Here is a 16292-nt window from a genome sequence, read left to right on the forward strand (position 1 = left end):
GAGAAATCCTACAATTTTGCTTCTTGCTTGATGGTATTGAACGCACCTTAGTATCACCTGCAACCAGGCCAGCAGGAGTGCAGCGCAAATGGGTGGCGTGTTATACTGGTCAAGGAAGACCTAACGCTCCTTGAAGCCGTATTTTCCGCCTGTCGGTCGGTGCGGTGCCGACCCTAGCACAATGGCCATATTAATGTCTGACTGTAAATATATGTCGTGGCCGCTGTTTTTTGAGTAGTTCGCCTGTTTGTGGGGATCCGGTGGCCTGCCGTCCTGAGCGCTGTGTGCAGCGGTAGGTAGGTAACGTTAACGTTAAGCTATGCTATGCTAACGTCAACAGCTCCAGGAGGGAGTTAGTACGCAGAGCATCATCTCAAGGGTGGGGAGACCGGTTGAAACCTAGGTTGGTTTTCTTCGGACAGAGACGCATTATAATTAAGCCCTAAATTACTTCAGCCACATTGAAAGTCTATCTCAGCGTTAATTAGCTTGCTAGCATTGGCATCACTGGTGTCTTTAAGCTAACGTTAGCCTAGCTAGTTGGTCCAGAAGCTGCCTAGTATAATCAATTTATATAACGTTATGACCATGACTACCTCACATGCGTAATCTACATTAGCCTGCGAACAAAATATTCTACCTCCAGACAGCCAGTGTTAATAGTTAACTTTGTTTTGCTACCGCCGTTAGCCTCTGTGGGTTTGCCAAGTTAGCTGGCGTTAACGTCGTTAGCTGGTTAGCTGTCACCACTTTAGCTACGTTAACGTTACATGAGCGTATGTTAGCTAATGTTTTCCAGACCTGTTGATAAACCGTAACTATACTTAACGTGAATACTGTTTAGGAAAGAGGACTAACTTAGCTTCAGGAGATATTTGTAAGGATGTGAATAAGCTATTATATAGAGAAGGAGTTATGTTACCATAACGGGACAGACATTGAAGATATCTTTAACATTCATGGCTAAGGAAAGAAAAACACACCAGTAATCAATTATGTATGACCATGGCGGCTAGGCTATTAGTAGTATTTTTATTCAAGTGTCACACACCCCAAAATGCCCAGTACAGTACTCGACTCTACTTGCATCTCAGGGAAAGAAAGAACGAAACAAAAAGCAAGCAAAGCACAATACAGTATGTATCTGTGTCAGATATAAAGTTATTAAACAAACAACACTTTAATGTGGTAATGGTAAGTCCTTAACAAACCCTGAGCTAAGTGATATGCCTAATTTGTAAACATGTTATGGAATCGACAGTCATTCCACAGCCATGCTGGTGAGGTTATAAGGCTGCATTTGGGCATTTTTATGGCTCACACTCATGTGTGTTATTATTTAGAAGTAAATCAGAAATGAGCAAAAGTCTAAAAGCAGAATATATCCAGAGTATTCTCGTGAATGAGGGACACCCCATGCCTCAGTATATCCTATTTCTGAGATTTAGTTTATTGCCGGTGATTTAATAATGTATCATGAGAAAATGTTTTGCAGTATACTCTCAATTTGATTATTTAATTTGTCTGCAGTTTTGTTGATCTCTGTCTGTTTTGTATCATCTAGTGTAGATGCCTTGGCTGAGATGAGTGTGAAGGCTTTTGAGCTTGTCCCCGCTGTGGAGCGAGATCTCCTCATGGGCGACAAGGCTCGCATCAACATCGAGTGCATTGAATGCTGTGGAAAGCACTTGTACATGGGTACCAATGACTGCTTCATCCACCACTTCCTGCTGGACGAGGTCACTTCCTCCAAAGGAAAACTGAGTTACTCGGCTCAGAAGCTGCTGCACAAATATCTGGGCCTCAAGAAACCAGTTGCTGAGCTGCGCGCTGCCTCCGCTTTGGAGCGTTTGATAGTGCTTTGCGATGGAATTGTCTTCCTGGTTGACATGGTGACACTGGAGACCGTGCCCTCGGCGGCAGGAGGTGGAGCCAAGATTAGAGGTGTGACAGCGTTCTGCATTAACGAGAACCCAGTGAACGGTGATCCGTTCTGTGTGGAAATGGGTGTGCTCTCCTCCAAGCGGCGGACGGTGCAGATTTACATGGTGTATGAGGACAGAGTGCAGCTGGTCAAAGAGGTGACCACTCCTGAGCAGCCCTGTGCCGTCAGTGTTGACGGGTACTTCTTGTGCCTGGCCCTGGCTACACAGTACATGATTCTGAACTACAACACAGGAGCCTCCCAAGACCTCTTTCCTTACAACAGTGAAGAGAGGAGACCCATTGTGAAGAGGATCGGCAGGGAGGAGTTCCTCTTAGCAGCACCTGGTGGTCTGGGTAGGTCGGGGCAAAAAAAGGGTCTGCAGCTCTTTAAATGCATTGAATTTGAGTTCCCTCAAAAAAGAGGCCTTAGTAGGTAATACAAAGTCTTAAACATAATTTACAAAGCTGAATATTTTTTCTTGGTATGTCTGTCAACTTTAGCAGAAATTAAATTAACTAATCAGGCTAATATTTCATTGGTTAATCCATCCATCCATTTTCTGCCATTTATTTGCATCTAGGTCACATTGATGGATTAATCATATAACTAAGAATTATTGTTCTTTTACAGCAGGAAAGTACTGACAAAAAAATGTAAATGTCCATAACTTCATGTACTTAAAGATAACCGTAGGCCTTATTGTCCCTACAGGTTCTCCATCATTCTTCGACTTATTAAATACATATTAATGGCGTATTAAAAAGGTCCAAATAAAAATCTAAAAGTTTAAGTTTTATTTTTTTTTTATTACTTGTTAATTCGTTTTTATTTTTTTTAGATTAACGTACAATATTTATCATGTAGTCTGTGTATCGTCAAAACAGGCTAACCTAACTGTTTTTACAGCCTGTGTGCGTCTGCTGTTACGTTTTTGAAAAGCTATGCGTATTTATTGACCCAAGAGAGTGTTTGCATGACATATCCCTGTTTATCTTTTGAAATTGTCTCTCCACATCCCCCTCCAGGAATGTTTGCCAATGCAGAAGGGGTATCTCAGCGGGCTCCAGTCAACTGGTCAGAGAGCGTGATTGGTGCTGCTGTGTGTTTTCCGTACGTGGTGGCTTTGGATGAAAGCTTCATCACCATCCACAGCATGTTGGACCAACAGCTAAAACAGACCCTTTCATTCAGGGATGGACACATTCTGCAAGACTTTGAAGGTATCCTCACATATTGCTTTCTCAAGGATTTTCAACCTATGTCGTCTAATGAAACCAACTATTTACCAAAAGAAATCAGAAGAAGTGATTCCCTAATTGATTCATTTTTGCCATTATTCATATAGGCTGTGACACATTTAATGGTGACAAAAGTCAACAAGGTCCCTTTTAATAATAATCACTTGTGTGAAATGATGTTAGAAGAAGGTGAAGAACTGATATATGAAGTTTTTCCTGGCAGTAGCATTATGTTCACTATGCATTACAGCCCACCAGGTGTACTCATTAACACGCATCAACCATGTCAGACATGTTTTTATATATCCAGTTTTTTAAGAATACTCCACAGATTTAGCATTGCAATCCTATAACACTGTTGAACTCACAATAGACAGTTGCAGTGTATCAGACTTTGTGCAGCTCCCTCTGAAGCCACAAAAAGCTTTGTTTTCTTTCACATATGCAGTAGTCATAGAAATAAAATTGAAGTAGTATGCCACAAGAACTATAAACAGAAGTTGACTTGACTTTTGTCAAACGGCAGAGTTCCCATCCCATATAGATTATAGAAAATGGATATAAATCATGTGTCTTCAACTGTCAAGTGCGTCCTTATTGAATGCAGATCTGTGAACAATGGGATTGAAAAACAGGCCTCTGTTAATAGATGGTCCAGGGCTGGAAAGAGACTTGGCTTTGGTTTGCTGGATTGAGAAACCAAAACCTTTTTACCAGAAAGAGTCTGAAAGCCAGAGAGAGCTGCACACTGGGGCAGGGAGGTTGTAACTATTTTCTGGGAGGTCTGGGGGCACACCACCTCCGGAGAAAGGTTTTGGCCGTATAAGCCCAAATTTGGTGGCCTCTGGCACATTCTAATGCCACAATTCCATCAAATACACTGATCTTAATTATTGCATATTTTAATGAGTTTGCCTCCCCGATTGTAAAAACCTATTGTAAAGGAGAATTAGGCTTCTTGTGTGTTTTAGTCAACACAGTCTCTAAATAGCTGTTCATATTTAAAACCATGGCTATTCCTAACTGATCAGAACTTTTGTAATTAAGAATCATCAGACCTTATTTATTTATTTGACACCTTCAATGTAAGGTTTATTAAGACATGCCACAATGATGGTTAATGTATTGTTTTACTAGAAACATATGCACATTATAATTTATTTCATGATTTGGTAGCCTGGTCCTACCAGACTCTCGTACATTTTATTTGTACAGAGAGTCTGGCCTCTCTCCATTGAGAAGTGTTAACTTCCTTGAAGGTGGGTACTCTGTTGAAGTTTAAAACTATTGGTTCTGCCCAGAGCCACTCTGGATCTGCCATAACCAATCGCTAACGTTTGGTCGTGACGTCGGCTTAGCATCGCTACCGTTCACCTTAGCCAACTCCTTCACCACTAACGGAGCGAGCTGGAAAATCAAACTTTTCCCAAACCCCGTGGGGAGGAGTGCCACAACATCATGGCCACCAACAAAACTCGGCAAAGATAGTTCTTGCTCGAGCTTTAACTTCTGGATATTCAGCAGCGTTGCCACAACGGACCGAATGGCTTCGCTCGCATCTTTCTCCGTCCACTACAACTCTAGCGCACGGCCTCAACATCATCGTTGAGGCCACTCCCACTGTTCGATGATTGGACCGCCAAAAATTTGGCCGGAGAAAACCCAAGACTATACCGCGAACCCAGACGGAGTACTGAAGGGAAATGAAAATTGAGTGGAAGTACGTAGGAGGGCGGAGCCAGGCTAATGATTTGGGACATCTGACATTAGTTTGCGTAATTGGTCGATGGCAAAAAATAGGCTGCAAAAGTGTTTTATTATATATTTTCCTCATGACATAGGCCTGTTACTTGGACAACATTTCCTGTTTTAGTGTGTGTTTGCAATGTGTCTTAGAGATGGCTCAGCAGTAAAAAGATGTAAATAAAGACTAGGCTAATTCATTCATTCATTAAACCCAAAAACGTGTGTGGCATATAGAGAAAATGCAGTGCTTTCAGATGCCTTTTTAAATGCTTGGTCATCGTCAAGTTGCTGCCACCTGTGTTTTGTGAAGTATCCCGTCTAATGAAGATGTTCCCTGTTTGTGCAAGGAGGCTAGAGGTCGTAATATACACACATAGAGAATTCCAATTTGTTAATTTAAACTATTTTATCAGAATCAAAAATTAATATCAAGTAGCCAGCTGGACATACATGGGTAGTTGCTGTTTGGCTGGCAGCCGACGCTTATGGAAAGATTTGCTATATCAATAAAAATCTTTTAATAAAAAAACAGCATGCACACATGAGGAGACATGCCTATCATTTCTGACAATCCCATCACTAGGCTATAAAAGCACATACTTCTGTTGTAAGGAAATATGAATGACAAGCAAATGTAAGCATCAATTCTTAAAAATAAAAAACATTTGGTGCAGTAAAGGGAAGCTGCCGATAGTGGTGCTGCCTCGCCTCTACTTCCAACTTCACATGCACTGGGGTCTTGATTCTTAATGGGATATGTGGAGCACTAGCAACCTTTTCCTATTACAGAGAATCGTTCTCTTCAACAACCGATAAGCAACTTAAGCTGAACACATGAAGCCGTCTCGTTCCGGAACTAAAGATGTTTTTAAAGGTGTAAGCCACAGGATTCACATTAAACCGAGTCTGTTGGTTGTTTATAAACAAGCCACTTGTGATATCACTGTGGCTATTTCTGGCTGTTTGAGAGTGTTGCTATTCTGACCTGTGCGTGTTGTGTGTTTTAGGAAAGGTCATTCTGGCTTCCACTAAGGCAGTGTATGTCCTGGTACCTCTGCCCCTGGAGAGACAGATCCAGGACTTACTGGCCAGTCACAGAGTGGAGGAGGCACTCCTCCTCACAGAGGGAGCACAGCAAAATATTCCCAAAGACAAGTTCCAGGTAACAATGTGTTGTTTTGACTTTATGGCTGAAATATGTCAAAAAGATGACGATATGTCTGATTAATCGACCATACAATGATACTTGTGTCCCTTATATTCAATGATACTATGATTACTTAGTCTGGGCTGAGATCTTTAATGTAAACTATAAAATAATTGTCAGTATATCTCTAAACCCAAAAAGCACTATTGTCTCATATATTGTCACTTTCTGCATGTACAGATTTTGCACAAAAGAATTCTCCAGCAGGCAGGTTTCATACAGTTTGGCCAGCTTCAGTTTCTAGAAGCAAAAGAGCACTTCAGGTAAGAGTCCGAGTCGGTGTTAGTTTGTTTGTTAAACTGCTATGTTTTGTCAGGGGATTAAACTGTCCGGGGCTTGAGTCCAGCAAATACATTCAGGCCCAAGGTTTTCCTAGAAAAGCCTTATGTTACCACATACATAAATATTTAGTATTTTAGTGATTAATATAGCAGAGTGTTTATTTTTGCTTTTTAACTAATATTACTGACCCTCACACACCAGTACATGTTGAGCTGTGGTCATTGTAAGAATTGCACTGAAGTCACTTGGAATAAATTGTTACACCTTGAAAAGCAATCAAGTCACCCCATTCACGTTTTCCAATTCCAATCTGTCGGTCTTTTCATAGCCTGTGAAATTAATTCATTATGACTTAAGCTCCTTGGTAAAAAGACACATGAACTTTCTTAAGACTGAAGGAACCCCTATTTCACTAAACAACCGATTTTGGTTACTTGACCAAAGTTGTTACCCCAAACCCAGCTGTTTCTTCTCTGTAGTCTTTGTAATTACTTTACAAATGTTTAATATTATAGATGCCTCTGCCAAGGAGGTTATGTTTCCAGTTCTGTGTTTTCCTGTTTGAAAGTTTGTCCACGGGCAAAGGGTTTGTTTTTGAGGATTGTACTTCTATGCCATACCAATGCACGTTGAATAAACATTTTCTATTGTAAATATTTTAACAAATGTTAAAGATTGTGCCGCTATGATGTATCGTGTGCGTCCTATGGCTGCTTTCTAGTTCCTCTAGTATCTGGCTTTTAGTTTTTGATTGCTTCACTCAAAAATCACTCAAAATATTTTTGCAGGAAGGGTCAGCTAGATGTGCGGGAGCTGATATCTCTCTACCCACTGCTGCTGCCAGCTTCCTCTTCATTCACACGCTGCCATCCTCCTCTTCACGAGTTTGCAGATCTCAACCACCTGGCACAGGGCGACCAGGAAAAAGTGCTGCGGTGCAAGAAATTCCTTATCAGTTATTTAGGAGAGGTAAATGGAGTAAAAATAATATGTATTTACACATAGTTTTGCAGTGAGTTCACCTGTCAGAAGTCAGTAATCCTGTCCTTGTAATACTAATATGTATAACAATATAATGTGTTTCTTCCTCCACACACAGGTACGAAGCACAGAGGTGGCCAATGGCTGTAAAGAGGACGTAGACACTGCACTGTTAAAGCTGTATGCTGAACAGGATCATGACAGCCTTCTAGATCTGCTAGCTTCAGACAATGCCTGCCAACTAGCAGACAGCCTTCCATGGCTGGAGAAATATCACAAGTGCGTATATCATCATTTTTGGTTTTGAGTTGCTCCTTTTTTAAGATTAAGTTAATATAACATGAAAAACACACGGGAGATCGCTGCATTTGAACATGCAGACATTTTATTGTTTCAGGAGCCTTCACATGTGTAAAAGCGCAATGATTGGAATGGACACACAAATAGAATTAATCTGAAAGACCATCCACACATTCTCTTCATTCTCTTAAAAGTTACCTGCACTGCTTGTAAAGAGTGACTAGGGTAAATTGGTAGTTTCAATTTGATTGTGTCATATCATGATGGAAACTCTTTAAAAAAATTGCAGACACTGGGAATCAGTATATATTTGCAACTGAGATGATTGAGATGGGGCTTTACTTGGTACATTCTTGTTGTTAATTATCACCCTGGTAAAGCTTTAATACTGTCTACTTAAAATAGATTCTCGAGGGAGAGGCTTTGCTTCATTCAGTCTTTTTTCCCCCTTCTAGATATTTTGCACTTGGACTGCTCTATCATTATAATGGTCAGGATTCAGCAGCACTTCAGGTATGCCTAAAATGAGTTATTATTTGTCACAGAAGAACCCACACCAACATAATGTTTAGGAACTTCACGTATTACCTCCTATTTTTCTGACAGTTGTGGATTCGCGTGGTAGATGGGGATCTGCAGGACTCTACAAGATCTGACCTTTATGAGTACATCGTGGACTTTCTCTACTCCTGTTCCAACCTGGACCTCGTATGGAAGTATGCAGACTGGGCCTTGCAGAAGGATCCCACCGTAGGTTACCAGGACCTTAAATTATCTCAAATGACCTTTATTTCATTTAAATTTCACTTATTAATTAAATCACTGCCTACCGAGTAACAGAAAAAAACCCTGCAAATTAAAAAAATGACAATAAAACATGTACCACATAATTATATAAAGTTAAAAACGAGTAACAATTCTCTACTGTCCATGTATCTTTAATGCAAAACAAGACCAGTGCTCGCAAGCCATTTCTTCAGTTCCTTATTATAGAAAAAGAAATTCCTATTGAGCTCCCTCATACAGTATATACCACCATACAACTCCGTTCATGTACGGCTTAAATAGAAGAAGCAGATAGACTTATTGTTTTGCAAAAAAAAAAAAAAAAAGTCTTGTGACATTTTCACATAATTCTCTGGCATAATCGTCTCATATTTTGCATGACGTGGTACTGCTAGAGTGGTAACCTAGCCTTTCTTTTTTGTTCATAGATAGGTGTCCACATTTTTACTAAAAGGCCTGCCCGCAAAGATCTGTCCGAACTGAACCCTGATGATGTCATCACTTACCTGGGAAAGCACAGCCAGGCGCTGCTTCTCTACCTGGAACACCTGGTGCTGGAGAGAAGGACAAAGGTACAATTTATTTATTTAACCTTTATTTTACCAGGGAAAAATCACATTGAGATTAAAATCTCTTTTACAAGAAGGCAGCACATAAAAATACCCTTTAACATACAATAAATAACAATAACATGATCAGCTGTGGCTTTGTGGTTAGAGAGCACTGGGGGACCCTGGTTCAGGTCTTGGTGTTCAACAAGTGGTTTGCTCTGTTGAAGTGTCCCTGAGCAACACACACAATCTGCTGAATTTCCCTGCAGTATCAGTTCTCCAAAGTACTCAGTTGCGGATATATTTACATTGACTGCAACAGACTATGAAGCTGGTCTCAGTGGTTAACACTGTCCCTTGACTTCCTCCTACAAGCCTGACCTGTGAGCTAGGTTGCCTTAAAGAGTATGTACGTACTAGAGATATGGGAAGATTCACCATGATTTGCATTGGTGCGTGGACATAAAAGAGCTTCACATTGGCTTACATCAAAATTGGGCTACCATTTGAGAAAGAAAGTCAAGTAAAAGTAGAGAGAATTCTGATTGATTAGGATATATTAACAGAATTTCTGTCATCAATATATCATCAGATTTTTTTTTCATAGACTAAATATGCTATTAATACACCTTTTAGTGAAAGTGTTTCTGCCAAGTTGTGAAAGTGCAGTGCAGGCTGCTTACCAACACAATTTGTTTGTTTCAGAAGAACTAAAGATATAAAATCAAACTCTCTGTACCATATTAAACTGCATAGCATCATATTATTTTGCATCGCATTGTGTTGAATCACATTGTGTTGAATCGCACTGCATCGTAATAGGGGAGGAATCGTATCGCATCAGTGTTTGCTGCATACAGAATGTATCTTTCAGTATGTATCGGATCGTGTGCATCACATCAGCCTCAGACCAGAGATGCACATCCCTAGTATGTACACCTTCAATTTCTGCCTTTCTTCTCCCAGGAGTCCTGCAAAATAAGTAATTAAGAAAAAGGATGTTTGCATTAGTTTAAAAAAAAAAAAAAATCGATAACCAAGATAATTTCACTTACAGTAGAGCGTTGCTCTTTTTCAGGAGTGCCCTGCTCACACAGTTAAACTGATTCACACTGAGAAGCAGCACAGTACAACCACAGTCTGATCTGTTGGTTACTGAGACGCTCCATTGTAGTAGATAGAGAATAACAGCCTTTCTCACGGACATGTCATTAATTGTTGTGAAGGCTGATCCTGTTGGTATGGTGTCTTTCTGTTTCATGTTCTTTTATGATGTAGTTCTTTAAAGGTGTTCTAAGCGATGTCACGTGTTTTTTAGGTTACAACTTTTTTTGTCACATACAGCAAACATCTCCTCACTATCTGCTAGCTGCCTGTCCCCTCAACACACTGTAAAAAAAAAAACACGCTCTCTGTAGACAGCCCAGGCTCCACAATCGGCAACAAAAACAAACTGCGCCACGAAACATAACCCTCCTAACTGAAGGTTTATTGAATTCAGATTGTTTTCTTCCATGTTTGTGGATGCAGAAGGAGAAGTTCCACACACACCTGGCCGTGTTGTACCTGGAGAGGGTCTTGTCACTGCTGTCGGAGTCGCCAACAGATGAGCAGAAGCTCACCAGAGCTAGAGAGAGGCTCCAAGCCCTGCTCAGGGAGTCCAATCTATACCGTGCACAGTTTCTTTTAGGTGAGTCACAAGTCTGAAAATGTCACTACACTTGAATATCTTATGTTTTAAGATGGATCGATCTATGGATCTATTTTTGCACAAACTTTGAATACTCGCAGCATTTTAACCAGATCTTTGAGGGTCAAAGTGATTTTAATTGTAATGACGTTTAGCTTGATAGAGTACAATCGATAACCGTGTCATCTTAGACTTAACACATCTTGTATGACAGATTGTAGCATCATAAATGCAATGCAGACTTTGGGTCTAGGTTTAAAAATGACTGGAAAATCCTAGATAGCAAGGTGTGATTCTCCAAAGTCACAAAGAGAGATCATTATGCAGAGTTTGACCCTTAATGTGTCATGTCCTTCTGCTTTGTTTAGGTAAGATGGAGAACTGTGAACAGCTGCTGCTGGAGCGTGCAACACTACATGGGAAACTGGAGGAGCATGACAAAGCACTGCACATCTTGGTTCACAAGCTGAGAGACTTCCCATCTGCTGAGGCCTTCTGTACATGGGCCTCTTCTTGTCGGGATTCTGCGTACCGACAGCAGCTATTTCATCTGCTCTTGGGGGTGTATCTAGACAGAAACCTTTCTGGGAAACCCCAGACTGCAGCAGGAGGTGGAGACCTGGAGATGGCGGCAGTGGACCTCCTAAATCGGCACGGCGAGGTGTTTGATGCAGTCCGTGTCCTGCGCATGCTCCCTGAGGGCTGGTCACTGCAGCTGCTGCGGCCCTTTCTGGGTCGAGCCATCAGGGCCAGTATGCATGCCTGCCGCACCTCCCAGATTGCTCTGGGGCTTGCCCACTCTGAAAACCTTCAACTGCTGCATGACCGGGTGAGTCTTTAGATCTTCCTCTAACTGCTGTGCTTGTTAAATGTGTTGTTTAAAAGGCTTGACACCATACTTTTTTTTTTTTTTTTTTTAAAAGGGATAAAACGGCATTAGTTTCACAAAGGGTTGACGGCACTAATACTGATAATGTTAACATAAGTGAGTACTTGTTTTAAAGGTATTGGCAAAGTTATATATCCCTCAAAACTTATGACTCCAATAGATGGAGCAATCCTTAGTAAACCAATTAAATAATCAACAACTGAAGTACAGCTGCATTGATTAGTCGTTTAATAAATATACTGTAGTGATCAACAGGAAATTAATCTGCAACTATTTTTGTTATTATTGAGTAATGGTTTTAGTTATTTTTCCAAACATTTGCTAGTTCCATCTCCTCAGATCAGGGGATCTGATGCTTCTAGTTGTCATAAATGATAGTAAACTAAATATATTGGTTTTGAATACATCTCAATGGGCATGTCTATTTTCTGACATTTTGTTGAGCAAACATTCCTTAATCAACAAATCCAAAAAATAATAATAGGCAGCTTGATTGATAATGAAAATAATCGTTAGGTGCCGCCCTGGACTCGACAAGTCAACCACTTTTAAACTTTTTGTAAAATATTTAACTTAAAGATGCAGTAGGTAAGCCTTATAAAACTAACGTTCTTTCATATTTGCTGAAACTGACCCTATGTTCCTGTAGAACTATATGAAGCAGGTCATTTAAAAAAAAAGATCTGGCTCCTCTGGTACCTCCTACAGCCTGTAGTGAGATTTGCAAAAATCCACAGCTCCCTGTTCAGATGCACCAATCAGGGCCAGGGGGGGGTGTCTAACTGCGTGTCAATCACTGCTCATGCACACACATTCATTCTCCCTTGTGGGGGGAGGGGCTTAGGAGACCTTTTCTGGCTTTAGCGGAAAGGGGGGGAGGGACTGAGAAGTTGTCGATGTTCCAATTTTTTGGCTAAGTCCTGGATCTTCACAATCCTACCTACGGTACCTATAAGTCTTGGAGCTTTCTTTCTCACGATGAATTGAGATATAAAATGATCAAGTATGTCCCCATAATTAGGTGATAAATTCGACATGAATCTTGTCGAATTTATTTTATAATTAGCCAATGTAACTAGGTTTCTCAAAACGATGAAGCAAATTAGGGAGCGAGTGATGTATGTTATCCATCAAAAGAAACCTGTCTTCTAAAATCAGAAGAACAAATATTGTTGGTATTAACACATTCTGAGAAGTAAGCATTTATTGTCTTAACCATATCATTGATTATTCCATTTTCATGTAATTTTAACCCCGGAGTGTTATGTTTGTGCTCATTACTGCTTTTAAGTCACTGTTACTCTACTTTTCATGTATTTTCTCCTCAGTTGAAAGACCGGAAGAAACCAATCTTTGTGTCTGAAAAGAAAGGATGCCACCTGTGCCACAACACCTTCAGTGAGCCTGACGTGGTGTGTCTGCCGGGTGGAGTGCCTGTCCATACTCACTGTGTCGCCCAGAGAGTAAGAGACTCTCCCACAAAGAGACAGTTAACTAATAGCAGTAACCATACGTGAGACTTGACACTTCAAACTATTGGGATCAAAGGCACCAAACAAAAGCAGGACATGCTGAGGACTGTGGGGGATAACAAAAAGCACACAAGACCCATTGCCATTGTAGAGTCTGCTATGGAGTTGATGAGAAACACAAAGAAAGCTGTGCGAGTGTGTACGTGTGGAAGAGTGCACGGGAGAAACGGATGATTTCATCTATATATATTCCTGTGACGCAATTATACCACACTGTCAGACGGCAAGTTTTTTATAACTGAAGTAAGAAACAACAGCTAATTCACCCGGCCCTTTAATCCATTTAAACAGAGAATTAATTAAAGACAGGCGTCTGTGCTTACCTGTGGGTTCAGTGCTGAACCGGTCATTGTCTTGGCTTCAACGGTTTTAAACCTGAATTTGAGAAACTGCTTGAACTACAGAACACACAATATTTGAATGGAAGCATGCATAGTATTACCACTTTTACAGTTCTGGTCTTATCACCTCCATATGGGTATTGTATTAATATTGTCCTAACTTGCACATTGCATTGTTAGGTTTTAATGTGAAATACTACAAAGACTTATCAGTACATGGAAACTTGAGTCTTTTGTGTCTGTCTTTACTCTCTGGGATCTAGTCTCACTGCGGCTTTATTTCCCCTCAGCCATAAGGGCCCTGGATGTTGTGTTCACAGTAGTTCAGTTCAACAGTTTGAACCAAAACTATTAGTTATGATGGTTAGAAACCTTATTCAGTGTGTCGTCTGTGGATCAACAACAGCGTAAAAACACTACATGAAATCTTACACTGCTTTACTAATCATGGGTAACTGGGGATTTAATACTCAAACCTGAGAGACCAATCAAATTGACCCTCTAAAACCTGCATAAATCAAATATTTTTTACTGCTAATGTCTGTTGGCACATTATGAAGAGTATCATTAAATCATGTGAAATCAAGCTCCCCAAATTTTGTGTGGTTTTGAGTAACAAATGAAATAAATCGAGATGGATCTTCACCGCTCGCCTGCTCTCATAGATCCATTTGTTTGGCTAGGGAACAGACAGTGATATTGATAAAGTTAATTCAAATCCTAACACCGCAAAACACATGTCACTCTGTGGCAAACTTAAATAATATTTAGACAAGTCACGTCAAGATTTCTATTCTAAAATGAGATTTGGTCATTTGTTCCAAACCTAAGGTAATTGTAATTCATCATCCTCATTCTGTGGGTTATTAAGTTATTTTTTTCACAGCTTACATATTGTGATGTAAGAGACAACGTGTTCATTTTTATTTAAGCTGTAAAAAAAGTATTTGACCACAAAATGGCAGTAATTTGTCAAATGTTTAAAACAAATGAAATTAACTACAGGTTAAACATAATGGAAATTACTTTATGGTATTCTTTATCATTCTACTAAATGCCCTCACTATGTTTTTTTTAAATAATGGTAATATATATATATATTTATTAAGCTGTTTGGAACAAAGCCTCCAAACCTGTTCCATATTTTCGACACCACACCACAACCCATTAACACATACCCTGGTCTTGGTTAAAAGGAAATGCTGAATGATGAAAATGTACAGGACTGGCATGACAAAGAAACGGGTGATGTGAAAGAGGATGAATTTCTACCACATTCGAAAAGTAACAACGAAAGTAACAAATAACCATCAAAGGACACGGTCTTTTCATAATGCATGATATTGCACTGCCCATAACTCCTAAACTTTTTGTTAATGTTTGGAAATAAAGAGAAACCAAAACCTGTATCATCCACAGCTCAGACTGCCCAAGAACAACATGTGGCTTGATGTGGATACATCTCTGTTCTCATAACTGCTGGAGTTATGGCATTAACCTTTTCACCATGACACCTCTCTTAATAACAGAAACAAACAAAATTATATCACAAAGAAGTCCCATAATTCTTTACAGGTTTGTCATCACAGAACACCGCTCTATCCATTCTGTCTTTTCTGAATTTTGTGTATGGCGAGATAACAATAAAGCTCAGTTTTGACCTCATAAGTGTTTCTCACAGACAGACGTAACTAATGGCAGGTGTATAATGTGTTTGTGTTGCTAAATCGTGTGAACAGTAAAAAAAAAAATTAATCAGGGAATATTCCTAAATGTCTGCTGTGGATGAAGCTTTACTGAAAGGATGTTTTTGTCAAACTATCTCGCTTTGAAAAATTGTTACCTGAGGTGGCAGAATATGTATGAATTTCATAACTGAGCAATGAGAGAAAACCCTGACAAAAACTAAACATGGTAAAGCTGCTGTACACATAATACACTATAAAGTTAAGTCATTGTGTACCTCAATGTTTTCATAACACTTGGCTCTCGCCCTAGAGACGTGCCACTGTCTCTCTCACTGAAGATGCCCATTCAGATTTACAGGTATATATATTAAAAAAAAAAAAGCTTTTGACAGTCCTAACTCTAAGATCAGAAAACGTGTAAATTAATCCTAACTCTTTACACACTACAGTCTGTACAATCTATTCATTCAATTTAGTTCTGAAAAAGAGAACATTGGTCTGTAGCGTTGCCAGTTTGAATAACCCAACAGAAGCAAAAACCAAAGGAACAGAGAGATGTGTCTGTTTAATTTAACTTCCTCCCAATTGTCCAACATTCTTTAACTCATCTGTGCTCATGCTGTGTGTTCTGCTTGTTTCTCTGGTGCCTGTGCTGTTGTTGATGCTATAGCCTTCTGTAATTGCAACACATTTCTGTGAGGGAAATTTTGTGCGCACATGGGACTATTTTTCTAACATGGAGAACTGAATATTGTAGATTCTGTAGGCTTGACTCAGCTTATCCACAGCATCTTTCTGTCTGAACAGTTCAAGTGTAGCTTGCTTAAAAGGCCTCATAACCATCGCTTCAAATAATAATAAAAAAAATACTATTGTATTTTATAAATATATGTATACTGGTATGTATATATTGCATTTGTACTTGTTTGAGCTTTCTAAATCAATGCCATTGTGGATGGAGTGTACAAACTGTAAATCCGTCCCATTTTAATAAACATGAAACTATATCAACTCTGGAGTCTCAGTTTCCCATGTCACACCTAAAAGTAATTCCCACATGTGTTTTGACATGATTATTGTTGTCTTTTCCTCTCTCTTGGCTTGTAGTAATGAGGTAGCGGGGCTGACTGCTAT

At 39.8% G+C, this 16292-nt stretch overlaps 1 protein-coding gene across 5 annotated transcripts; it reads left to right on the top strand.

The window, feature by feature from the left end:
- Positions 1 to 23: 23 nt before the first annotated feature.
- On the top strand, positions 24 to 16162 carry tgfbrap1 (transforming growth factor, beta receptor associated protein 1). 5 transcript variants are annotated; one of them, XM_031324204.2, is made up of 13 exons: positions 24 to 292; positions 1565 to 2280; positions 2953 to 3147; positions 5919 to 6073; positions 6299 to 6381; positions 7189 to 7369; positions 7500 to 7660; positions 8137 to 8194; positions 8288 to 8431; positions 8896 to 9039; positions 10549 to 10708; positions 11077 to 11537; positions 12926 to 16162. In XM_031324204.2, exons 2-13 carry the CDS (start codon positions 1584 to 1586, stop codon positions 13112 to 13114), a joined length of 2628 nt encoding a protein of 875 aa, XP_031180064.1. In that variant the 5' UTR covers positions 24 to 292; positions 1565 to 1583; the 3' UTR covers positions 13115 to 16162. The 5 variants fall into 5 exon arrangements, with proteins under 5 accessions (XP_031180064.1, XP_031180063.1, XP_031180062.1 ...); XM_031324203.2 differs by having other exon boundaries at positions 25 to 403; XM_031324202.2 differs by having other exon boundaries at positions 25 to 296.
- The last annotated feature ends 130 nt before the right edge of the window (positions 16163 to 16292 follow it).

The sequence above is a fragment of the Sander lucioperca genome, chromosome 3 (genome assembly GCF_008315115.2).
Source record: "Sander lucioperca isolate FBNREF2018 chromosome 3, SLUC_FBN_1.2, whole genome shotgun sequence".
NCBI lineage: Eukaryota > Metazoa > Chordata > Actinopteri > Perciformes > Percidae > Sander > Sander lucioperca.

Excerpts from the sequence above, each read along its gene's own strand:
- tgfbrap1 (XM_031324204.2), top strand. The coding sequence starts at position 1,584 with ATGAGTGTGAAGGCTTTTGAGCTTGTCCCCGCTGTGGAGCGAGATCTC. Across the intron at positions 6,074-6,298 it reads TTCCCAAAGACAAGTTCCAG|ATTTTGCACAAAAGAATTCT; the intron begins GTAACAATGTGT and ends CTGCATGTACAG. Across the intron at positions 8,195-8,287 it reads AGGATTCAGCAGCACTTCAG|TTGTGGATTCGCGTGGTAGA; the intron begins GTATGCCTAAAA and ends TTTTTCTGACAG.